General features: G+C 46.1%; 1 protein-coding gene across 1 annotated transcript in view; it reads left to right on the plus strand.

The window, feature by feature from the left end:
* The window catches only part of pamr1 (peptidase domain containing associated with muscle regeneration 1), a 63,926-nt gene that overhangs the window by 12,305 nt on the left and 38,978 nt on the right, over nt 1-12,643 (plus strand). The window contains exons 2-5 of the mRNA XM_033039251.1: nt 944-1,120; nt 3,985-4,110; nt 8,537-8,651; nt 12,141-12,358. Coding sequence (XP_032895142.1) covers nt 944-1,120; nt 3,985-4,110; nt 8,537-8,651; nt 12,141-12,358 — 636 coding nt within the window. The remainder of the gene's footprint in view (nt 1-943; nt 1,121-3,984; nt 4,111-8,536; nt 8,652-12,140; nt 12,359-12,643) is intronic.

Genomic DNA, 12,643 nt, shown 5'->3' on the forward strand with positions numbered 1-12,643 from the left:
TTAAGAGGATGTTTTTGTAGGAAGGAACTGCAGATACTGGTTTAAACAGAAGATAGATGCAAAAAGCTGGAGTAACTCAGAGGGTGATACAGCATCTCTGGAGAGAAGGACAGGGGAGGGAAGGAGAGAGAGGGTTGCAGGGGTTTCCTCCACCCGAGTCGGTGTTCAAGTTTCAAAGTCGTCTTTTTGTGTCTCATTGTATGTAACTCGTTTTCACCTAGGGCACAGTTAACAATGGCCTGTCTCCTTAATCAAAAATAATAGAATCTGGAGAAGCGAGAGGGGATGAGTTTGGCGGTTCAATAAGGGGAGATATATAATAAATGGGAACACGGTGACAATTTGGGCGAGCAGTGGAACCTTGCAATATACATCTGCAGAACTTCAAAGGTAACGGGACGTGAAGTGGTTAAAAAGGCACATGGGTTAATTTGGATTTAGTTTGATTTCTTTATGGTTACCTATACAATGATACAGTGAAATGCTTGTTCTTCAAGCTATTCAGTCACATCTTACAATATAGGTAGGGAGGAACTGCAGATGCTGGTTTAAAACAAAGACACACAGAAAGATGGAGTAACTCAGCGGATCAGGCAGCATCTCTGGGGAAAAGGAATATGCGATGTTTTGGGTTGAGACCCTTCATCAGACCCATTCTTCAGTCTGAAGAAGGGTATCGACCCGAAATTCACTGAACCCTTCTATTCCTTTTCTGCAGAGATGCTGTCTGACTCGCTGAGTTACTCCAGCATTTTGTGTCTATTTAGGATGATGCTTACTGGGTCTGAATGTCACACCAGATTCTCTCCTCCCACCCCCTCTCTTCTCCAGAAGGTACCCATTTGCAGCAAACTATCTTTCACTTCTCTGTTGCTACAATATAAATGGCCTCTCAATTTGCCAGGAGTGTGAACAGCCATTGCCTTTTCCATTTTTCTTGCAGGGTATACTCTCATCAACGAGGACTGCCCGGGAGCGGAGTGGAATATCATGTGTCGGGAATGCTGTGAGATAGATCAGATTGAATGCACCTGTCCTGGAAAACAGGAAGTGGTGGGCTACTCTGTCCCATGCTGCCGGAACGAGGAAAATGAATGTGACTCTTGTCTGATCCACCCAGGTAAGGTTAAGCTTCCTGGTGCCTTGAGAGTGAGTGTCCAGCCATTATACTCCTTGCAACCACTGAAATTTAGCAGGGATAAAAGTTATCTCCCTGATATTGCCGGCAAACAGCGACGACTTGGGTAAAAGAGGCAAGTCTTCTGGAAGGGAGCCCTGCCTATGGGTTTGGGGCTGTGTCAGTGGCTTGCTTTTTGCTTGCTTCCTTGAACCACACTGCACAACCTTAATCACAACCTTACCTCAGCACTGAACTACCATGGACTTTATATGAGATTGCACTATGTATTTTGTCTCACTATTACAGCCTGGTTACCTAATATAACTGATAATTTATTGTGTTATCCATTATTGTTTGTTTATTTATTTGTTGTGTTGTTGCATTTAAGCTGCAAAAAGTAACATTTCCATTGTTCTGGTCCTGGTGTATCTTGACTGTTGACACCTCCCCTTTGTACTTAAAATACAGAGGCTGCAAAAGAGAAAAAGCATGAATACATCCCATTGTTAAACCCCCCTCTCTCCACCAACGTGGATATATTCTTTTAAATAAACTTTTTGTCATGAAGTTGATGGTGTTCCACTTGACCTCATTGCCCTAGGATATAGGGCACCAACACTGGGTCAGGGTCACTTTCCTGTTGGCACTTTGTATACTTTTGCCAGAGAATGCCAGACAGATGTGAGGTAGGAATGTGCTTTGGGATGCTTTGTATGGTCATGTAGTTTCAGACACATGGTATTAGGTTTGCATCTGTTGAATGGTCAGTTGTAGCGGGTTGTGGAAAGAGCAATATAAAGAATGGTCAACATAGAAACAGGCTATTCAGCTCATGGTCGCGTTGTCCCTTATCTATCACATGCTCCATAAACTCTTAATCCCCCCCCCCCCTCCCCTCCCCTCCCCCACCCTTACCATCTCTTATTCAAGGACCTTTTCCACCCCTGTCATTCCTTCTTCTTCCCATTCCTGTCATGCAGAAGATACAAATGTTTGAGAGCACACACCTCCAGACTCAGGAACAGCTTCTTTCCCACTGATGTCAAATTTCTGAATGGTCCTTCCACAAGGAAAGATACAGCCCCTATTGTCCAACCTCCCTCATTGTGGAACTTCCCTGGAACTTTAGACTTTAGAGATACAGCTCAGAAACAGGCCATTCGGCCTACCAAGTCTGTGCCGACCAGCCATCACCCCGTACACGAACACTATCCTACATACAAGGGACAATTTTACACTTACCAAAGCCAATTACCGGACAAACCTGTACGTCTTTTGGAGTGTGGGAGGCAACCAGCGCACCCAGAGAAATCCCATGCGATCACTGGGAGAACATACAAACTTCATACAGACAGCAGTCATTGTCAGGATCGAACATGGGTCTCTGGCGCTGTAAGGCAGCAACTCTACCGCTGCGCCACTGCGCTGCCTCTATGTACTGGTATGCTACAATGCTATGTATTTTTCTCTTTGCTCTTCCTGTTGTTGTTGTGCATGGTTTGATTGTACTCATGTTTAGTATTATTTGATTTACTTGGATAACATGTAAACAAAATATTTTTGGTGCACCTCAGTACCCGTAACAATAATTAACCCCATCAAACTAACTCCAATCCTCTGAGGCACATGATTCCTATTCCTAAAACCCTTCCCTTTAATCTTATATTAGACCAAGTGGGTGGGGATGGGGTAGCAGAGGGTGGGAGCGGAGGGGAGTAGGGGGGGGGGGGGGGGAAGAGGGGGTGTGGGGAGGGGGGGGGGGGGGGGCTCGCACTCTGCTCACCCTGCACCTTCAGCTTTCGGCCTCATGCAGCAGAACCCGGTCCCACTCCAGCTTCACTCAGAGGCTTCCGGTTCAACTCATCAGCTTCCGGCTGGTCGTGCTGGTCGCCGCAGAAGCAGTCCGCCAGCTGCCCAACACACTGCGCCCCTTCAGCTTTTTACTCTCCTCGCTGCGTTATTGACAGCGGGTTCCGTAAGGGGCAGCTTTTACGATTTTTAAACCTTCATAACTTTTGTACTATTTCACCGATCGGAACAAAACTGATTTGACTTGCAACAGAGGAGAATGGGGAGTAAGGTGGCGAGAAATCGTAACGCTGTGGGGAATTGTTTTAGCGCAAATTTAATTACAACGCAGACCGGAAGTGGTCAAGATGAGAGTTTTAGTAATAGTATAGAAGATAGATGAATGCATCCCCCCCCCCCCCCCAAGATCTATAATCGTGCTCAGCCACAATTCTTCATAAATGCTTCTGTCAAATCATCATGTGACTTGGGTTCCAATAAGTATTGCCCACTTTTTGTGATCTTTGTGTTAAATCACAATTAAAACACAAAGTGCTTGTGCTGTAACACCAGGATAAGTGCTCAACCAAGAAAAACCAAGTCCAAAGCCAAAGTAATATCTAAACTGATTATACAAATTTATACTAAGGACAATAACTAACTCCATCTGCAACAATCTGCTACCTACATAAGCACCAAAAAAAAAAATGATCGTGTAGATGCAAGTATATCATTGTGGTTATCAAGTGGGCACCTGTGTTCACTGTTGTTTTGTGTTAGGCCCATGGCACCTCGAAGAGGCTCAACAGTTAGTTCTGGTGTCCACCAACCCATCCCGCCCCCCTCAATACCTGCTCTCACCACCCATGCTACCAGTATCTACTAAATCAAGGAAACTACTATATTTGTTTGTATCAGGAAGCAATGTGACCTCTTTATTAGAACCTCCTCTTCTCCCCAACCCCCACCTCTCATCCAAAGGCCAATATTGTACAATTGCCGATTTTATTCTCTTCAGATTCCTCGCTCAACCTTTAGATGAAGCAGATATTGAATGTTGGCTTTCTTTGTTCCAGGCTGTGTCATCTTTGACAGCTGCAAGAGATGTAACAATGGCTCGTGGGGGACATTGGATGACTTCTACATCAAAGGGCTTTACTGCTCTGAATGCCACACTGGCTGGTCGGGGGGGGACTGCTTGAGTAAGTAACGCTGAGGACACTGTGTACTCTTTCCATATCCGTCAACCTTTCCGAGTGAAAAGGGCCGTGTTCCATCATTACTGACTGAAAGGCTGCTGTGGGAGGGAACACAAAAGCCAGATCAGAGACTTCATCATTGCTACTAGAAGCTCCACAAGGCCACGTACAAAGCACCATGCAATTCTGTCTCCAAGGGAGAGGCATATTTTCCTCCAAATGCAAGAAATAAAAGCAAATATAATGAGGGCGAAATTTAAAAAACTCAGAATGCTGGGAATGTTCTGTAGGTCAGGCAGTGAGCAGGAGAAATAAGTTAATGTTTCATTTCGTTTAGTTTAGAGACACAGTGTGGAAACAGGCCCTTCGGCCCACTGAGTCCTTGCCGACCAGCGATCACCCATACACTAGTTCTATCCTACACACTAGGGACAATTTACTGAGGTCAATTAACCTAAAAACCTGCACGTCTTTGGAATATCGTAGGAAACCGGAGCACCCGGAGAAAACCCGCGTGGTCACTGGGAGAATAGACAAGCTCCCTACATACAGCACCCGTAGTCAGGATCGAAGCCTGGTCCCTGGCACTGTGAGGCAGCAACTCTACCGTTGTGCCACTGTGCCACCCTCTTCTTTCTGATGTTGCTGAGAAAGGTCAGATATGTAAAGAGCTTTAAACAAGTTCAGAGGTCAGTCAAAGGGGGAAGATGAGTGAAAAGGTGGAGATAGGAAGAATTAAATCATGGAAAGGGTGATGATGCAAGAGAAGGGTTGATAATGTATGGAAGAGTAAGTTATTGGGAATCTCAAGCGACTGCTACCTCTATCCCTTTAGCACAAGGGATCAGGCAGGCAGCAATGGTTATCGATTCCTAGTGGCTATATATTGATCCCATGCAATCTCAAATATCGGAGGTCCCAACACTAACTTTCAATGGAGTTTCAACATCCTGAAGTCTCACTATCTATTTCCATGGTGCAATATCTGTAGGTCGCTAAGTCTGTGCCTGCTTTTGTGATCCCAGTGCCTAATCCCTCTTGATGTTGGTGACTGTCCCTGTCTCTGACGTTGTCCCTGACTCTGCCTTTGTCTTTACGATCTCTTGACTTTTGAACTTCTAATGACGTATGAGGCATTCCTGCAGTCTGCCTGGAGATGAAACTCGTTTCTCTATAGAATACATTGTCTTCTAGATATGGAGCACATATCGGGTTTCTTAAATCGAGCAAAGCTCTGAATCAGATATTTGGTGATGAGCCTTGATCATCGTTTACATTGATCCATCATTTTCACACCTTACCCTTCCATTTCTCTTGTTTCCCTCTCCCCTGGCTCTCAGTCTGACGAAGGGTCTCGAGCCAAAATGTCACCCATTCCTTTTCTCCAGCGATGTTGTCTGTCCTGTTGAGTTGCTCCAGCATTTTGTGTCTACTTCACAGAGCTAATGCATAAAGTACTGACCTCGGGATTCCTCCTCACTCACATCACTATCAAAAGGACACCGGGTGCTGGAGTAACTCAGCCTCTCTGGAGAACGTGGAGAGGTGACGTTTCAGGTCGAGAGCCTTCTTCAGAATCTGAAGAAAGTTCTTGACTCAAAACATCACCTATGCAAGCTCTCCTGAGATGCTGACTGACCTGCTGAGTTACTCCAGCACTTGGTGCCCTTTTGTGTAAACCAGCACCTGCAGTTCCTTGTTTCATCATTTTGATATCACTGTCTATGGCCCTCTCAAATTAACCCTGTGTCATCTTACGGCCTACTTTGTCTTTCTGCCTGATCAGTGAATCTACAGCAAAATATACAGAAATGCACCCAAACCAAATTAGATAATAACTCTTCTTCCCTTCTATTTATTTCAGTGCAGGTTAATCTGGCACTCTATTGTAATTCCCATTGATTCAACTGCAATACAACTTGCTATTCCCATGGTTAAGGTATTATGAAGCTACTTCTCACTCTTGTTACTATGTGACTGAGCAGTTGTTACCCTATAACTAACCAGCTTCTCCCCTTTCTCTAACACCAATTAAACCGCCTTCCAACTTTCGTGCTGACCCCACATTATTTTCTCGTTATAACACTAATTTTTATCAACTCCCACTAGATATGTCGGTTGTAAGAAACAAGGATGTGCTGATTTGAAAACGAGCGATAGACATTTCTCTCTGCTGATCCAGTTAAAATTGGCACATCACACACACTTTCTTAGGTTAAAGTAATATCCCATATCCATTCCCCTTGGTTGCTCCTATCTCCTTTGATAAAGCTGTACTCTACACCCATTGTCACTCGATACTCTGGCAATCACATACATCTTTTCACACAAAGGGTGGTGGGTGTACGGAACACGCTGCCAGAGGTAGTTGAGGCTGTTGAGATTATCCTAACGTTTAAGAAACAGTTAGAGAGGTACATGGATAGGACAAGCTAGGAGGGATATGGACCAAAAGCAGGCAGGTGGGACTAGTGTATCTGGGACATGTTGGCTGGTGTGGGCAAGATGGGCTGAAGGGCCTGTTTACACACCGTATCATACTATGACTCTATGACTATCTGTCTATAGGGGACACTTTGCCTCCACGCCAGGGTTAGTCTGGTATTTTATGGCCACATGCTGTGGTTAATTTGTTGCCATGTTATCACATGCCCTAGAGAAGCTGCTACTCTGTGCCCCCTTCCATTGGAGACGAGGAGTCTGAACCTGCACTCACATCCAGCAAAGCCAGCTCATCTACTGTCCTGCACAGTCCCCATTTACATTGAATTCCTGAGAGTCAAACCCAGGCTTAAAAATACTCAGTGACTGCACTTCTGTGTCTGGGTTGGAGAATCCCGCTGATTTACAACCCTCCGAGTGGAGAAATTCTCCTTCTCCATAATGTTTCCCACTCTAACAGACTTGTTTATCCTAGCAACCGTTCTCGAGCTTATTTATCCCCAGTAACCATGGGGTTATATATTTGGGCTCCCTTAGATTTGGCAATTGATTTCTGTTATTCCAGTAATCGATCACTTGTCTCATTCAGCTGAGCTCTCCAGGATAAATACCGATGAGAAGTAATTGATCGCAGCAGTCAACTAATGGGGTCTTGACATTCTTTTTTTTGTTGAAAAAGTAGAAACAGCTGGCAAAGCACTCGGGAAAACTGGGAAAGTGTCATAAATATTGAAAGAAGAAAATGGGATTTGGGAACCTTGGAGATTCACGGAGAGAAATGTATACGGGACTGAAGGGTGGGGTGAATGAAAGGGTGTGACTAGAGAGAGGATGGGATCAAATAGCATGAAGGGCGGGGTGAAAGAGTGAGGAGGGCAGGTTAATGGTCGATGGAGGACCTGGCGTGAGGGGACTGCCATGAGGCGAGGTGGAACTTGTGACTTTGTGAGCGCCCTGTATGGGCGACTATTTGCACACCTTGCCAAGGTAAGCAAGCAAAGAATCTCACTGTGACTTGTCACATGTGACAATAAAGTATTCCATTAAATTCAATTCAATTCAAAGGTGAAATAAGTCTGATGGAAGAATGAGACGGTTGCTGTACACGGTGAATGGCTCGGTTGTAACCATGTGTTGCCTTTCCGCTGACTGGTTAGCACGCAACAAAAGCTTTTCACTGTACCTCGGTACACGTGACAATAAACTAAAGGGCCTGTCCCACTTGGACGACCTAATCCACGAGTTTCGAAGACCCTAGACGAGTTGAAAAAAATGTCAAGGTTGTGTTGACTCGCCAAAGTAAAAGACCTCCTATGACCGCCTATGACTATGTCTATGACCTCCTATGACTATGTCTATGACCTCCTATGACTATGTCTAAGACCTCCTACGACTATGTCTACAACCTCCTACGACTATGTCTACAACCTCCTACGACCCCCCACAACATCAGTCTTCCACACCTAAGACCAACTACGACTAGCTACTAGTGGAAAATTATCCCATGATAGAATGATGTAATGTTTGCAATTTTTTTTGTCGGGCCATTTACCGACCTAAGACTACTTACTACCACCTACGACTACCTACGACTACCATCATGACCTACTACGTTCTACCTACGACCTACCTAGGAGTAAAAATAATCAATTTTTTCCATGCCGACCTTTTTTTTAACTCGTGGACATTTTTTATCAGGCTGGAAAAAGCGCCGCGACCTACTTGAGGCCACGAGTACGTGGAGACCACTCATGAGCATGAGGAAGAGTTACGAAGACCTCCTACGACCTCGTGGCGACCATGCTGCGAGTATGAGTCGAGGGCAAACTTGGCAGAGGTCGTCAATTAGGTCGTGAAATAGGGACGGGCTAAAACTGAACTAAAAACTAAACGGAACTACAAGTATTTACAGGAGGGATTTGTATGGATTAAGCTGTATGTTACACACAACCACTCACAGACTTGATGAGCATATTTCTGTTTCCAGAATGTGGGAATGTAATAAATGCTTCAAGAGGACATATTGTACTGGAAGGATACCCCAGCAACTCTCACTGTGAATGGTCCATATCAGTGAATCCAAATTACACCGTTGAATTAAGGTAGGATGGGTTTATCATGTGTAGTTTTCGACACCTCTTTATATGCTAAGTCATGGTACAAAAGTTGGCGTTGATTAAGCATGATGAGATTTTCAATGACAAGCCCAACATTTATCGTCCAAGCAAAACTCCCCCGTGAGATGGTAATGGTGGTGATGAACCATCGTCTTGGACCACCTCCCAGTCCTAGTGATAAAGGTGCTCCTACAATGCAGTTGTGGATGTAGACCCTGTGATGATGAAGGACTGCTGATATATTTCCAAGTCAGGCTGGTGTGTGACCTGAAGGGAAGTGTGCAGATCATGTTCCCCATGCACCTGCTGTCCTTGTCCTTCTTGGGGGTGGAGGTTGTGGATTTGGGAAGTGTTATTGAAGCAGCCTCTGTGAATAACTGCAGTGTATTTTTTGGAAGGAGGGAGTGACTGTTAGGATGATAGAAGAGGTCCAGTGACTGTTAATGCCGACCAAGATGCCCCATCCAAGCCAGTCCCATTTGCCCCTACCTGGCTCCTATCTCCCTAAATGTTGTTATTACTGTGAAAACACTAGTTGGAACAGAACTACCTCTACTGTCCCTCCTCAGTATCCTCCACTCTGGGGATAACAAACCCAGCCTATCTAGTCTGTCCTCATAACAGAACTGTTCCATTGAAGGCAACATCTCCCCTTCACCTTCTAGAGGGCAGTCACATCCTTAATGTAAGGATAGAATGAGAGACATGGTGGTCCATGAGGTTTCGGTTTTAGCTTTATTTAATTGGGAGATGCAGTGCGGAAACAGGCCCTTCGGCCCACCGAGTCTGTGCCAACCAGCGATCACCATGCACTAACGCTATCCTACATACACTAGGGACAATTTACAATTTTCCAAAGCCAATTAGCCTTCAAACCTGTACGTCTTTGAAGTGTGGGATGAAACCGGAGCTCCCGGAGAAACCCATGCAGGTCACGGGGAAAATGTACGAACCCCGTATCGACTCTCCTACACACACTAGGGCCAATTTACAAATTTACCAAGCCAATTAAACTACAAACCTGTACTTCTTTGGAGTGTGGGAGGAAACCGGAGATCCCATAGAAAACCCACGCAGGTCACGGGGAGAACGTACAAACTCCGTACAGACACCACCGTTGGTCAGGATTGAATCCGGGTCTCTGACGCTGTAAGGCAGCAACTCTACCGCTGCACCACCGTGCCGTTGTATACTGTGGTGTTGCTGATCCTCCATTGTGCCTCATGGATGCCCAGCTTTGCGCTGAAGCTAGCCTACTGCAATCCCAGGGTGGAGGGTGATCTTGGTATTAAGACGTGCACTGTTATGGCTTTCTCCCAAAACATTTGCATTTTGGAGTGACTGTGAAGTTGTGGTTCAGGCATCAATTGCGCTGTTGGCTTTTTATCTGTCAGCATTGAGTAGACAATATTCTGAATCCACTTGGCAATACAGTTTTGATAAAGAACTTCCCAAGGTTGGAGCTTTGGTGCCACCTCCTGTTTGAAATGAATGTTGGCTGTTTTAAGGAAATGCCTTAATATTAAGATTGACACAAAAAGCTGGAGTAACGCAGTGGGTCAGACTGAAGACGGATCTCAACCTGTAACGTCACATATCCCTTCTCTCCAGAGATGCTGCCTGACTCGCTGAGTTACTCCAGCTTTTTGTGTCTATCTTCAGTTTAAACCAGCATCTGCAATTCCTTCCTACAGATTTTAATATCTGTCTATTTAACTGCGTGAGTCTAATATTCTCACCCTAGTTCTCTACCTCTCCATGCCCTGCTCTCTCTGCCTCTGTAACCTCATCCAGCCTTAATCTGGCCACTTGATCACCCTCAGTGGCGGCTCATGGCTTCAGTTCTCTGGGTCCGAGTTCTGGAACGACATTGGAGCTCTGATAATCCAGCGAACAATTGTTCGGAAGTCCTGATGGTCTGGCATGTGGCTCACTCGTTAGTTTGGATTGTGAGTTGTGAAGTGGGAGCAGGGTGGAAGGATGAGGACTGCACGTATGTGGTCAGGGTCCAGAACGCCAGGGGTTTGCAGGCATAGCCAGGGTCTGGAGTGTTTGTATATATCACGCTCCCTTTAAACTCACTATTTGATTGGTTCATTGATTGATTGATACTTTGATCGATTGACACTTTATTGTCACATGTACTTGGTACAGTGAAATCCTTTGCTTTGCATACAATACTCAAGTATGCAAAGAGTCGCCACATAGAGGTTGTCGACAGAGTTACAAATGTATTCAACATAGTCCTGATGGTCCCTCTTCCTCTTGCCCCCCCACTCCACCGGGTCCCTCTTTGTTGTCGGTGGTGCGTCCTCGACCAGCTACCAGCACAATGGCCCTCCTCGTTCACCAACCATGCCCCTCACTCACCGACGTCCCTCCTCCCTCTTCGACAGCTCCCCTCGCCTTCCTCGCTTGTCCCTGGTGGTCACTTCAATCGGCGGGATCGTCCTTGTTTGCAGCCGCCACCAACTGAGTTCGCACCAACCAAAGTCCCGGTTGTGTCTAATTATTGGAATATTTCCGTGGTTCTTCAAATGTACGTGCCTCTTGCCCTCTCCTCTGATGTTTACCCCTAGAATCTATCTAAATGATCAAGGTATTGATATATTAATCCTAATGCTTCCTTTCGAGCCTTGGAGCTCAACATCTGCCAATGCTATTGCTGTTGTTTGTTGTGACCAAACAATTTGGGAGATTTTGATTTAATCAACATTAGTGTTGTTATTGAATAAGTGAACTTGCTGGGGGAACACGTGTCATGGGCCGCACGGTGACATATTCGTCAGTATGACCTCCTATCTCCTCACAGATGACATGTCCATCAGAATCGCCCCCCCCCCCCCCCCCCCAACTCTATAAACTGTACCCATTGTCTGTGGATGCGGACTGCATAGAGTAGATGCGGAGAGGATGTTTCCATTAGCAGAGTGTCTAGGACCAGAGGGCACAGCCTCGGAATAAAAGGATGTACCTTTAGAAAGGAGACGAGAAGGAATTTCTTTAGTCAGAGGGTGGTGAATCTGTGGAATTCATAGCTGTGGAGGCCAAGTCTTTGTGTATTTTTGTGTATTTTTAAATGACGAAGTAGAGTAGATGGGCCGAATGACCAAATTCTATTCCAATGATTTAGAAACTTATGACTTGAACAGGGCTCTCGTGCCTGGAGATGGAAGCGCTGAAGGGAAGTATTGAGGGAACTGCTGCCTGTGGAGAGAGTCACTGGGATCTCCTGCCTCCTGTGGAGGGAGGCATTGAGGGATCTCCTTCCTGCAGAGGGCGCTACTGAGAGATCTGCCTCTGGGGAGGGAGGATCTGAGGGATCTCCACTGTGGAGGGAGGGAGGGAGGGAGGCAGAGAGGGAGATACTGAGAGATTTCCACTGAGGATGGAGTGAGGGTGCCCCTGCGAGTGGATGGAGGGGTCGCGGTGCGCCGGGTTCAGCTGCTCTGACCGCGCCCTCCTCTCTTCCAGGTTCTCCATGCTGAGCCTGGAGTTTGACTACATGTGCCAGTATGACTACGTGGAGGTCCGTGACGGCGACAACATCGACACCAGGGTTATCGGCAGGTTCTGCGGAAACGAGCGCCCTCCCCCAGTCCGCAGCTCCAGCAACATGTTACATATTCTGTTCGTGTCCGATGGGTACAAACGCTTTGATGGTTTTTATGCCACGTTTGAGGAAGTTGATGGTACGTCACCTGGTCCTAGGTCATAATCCACCACTCCTCACTCATTGCTTGCAGGTTCATTCACTGCTCAGGTGACTTCTTCATCTCTCCGCAACTTCCTCACCTTCACCTTTCAATGTTTTCTATCTCAGCGACCTTCTTCGCCTCGCTCTGCCTCACCTCATTTGCCGGCACTCCTCCCTCACTACACCTACTCTGTCTCTCTCAGTTGCCTACATCTCCCTTCCATTGACCACCCTGCTGATGCCAGATGCCAGGGTGGCAGATTACTGCAGAGATTCAGAT

This window comes from Amblyraja radiata, chromosome 20, assembly GCF_010909765.2.
Source record: "Amblyraja radiata isolate CabotCenter1 chromosome 20, sAmbRad1.1.pri, whole genome shotgun sequence".
NCBI classification, from domain to species: Eukaryota; Metazoa; Chordata; class Chondrichthyes; order Rajiformes; family Rajidae; genus Amblyraja; species Amblyraja radiata.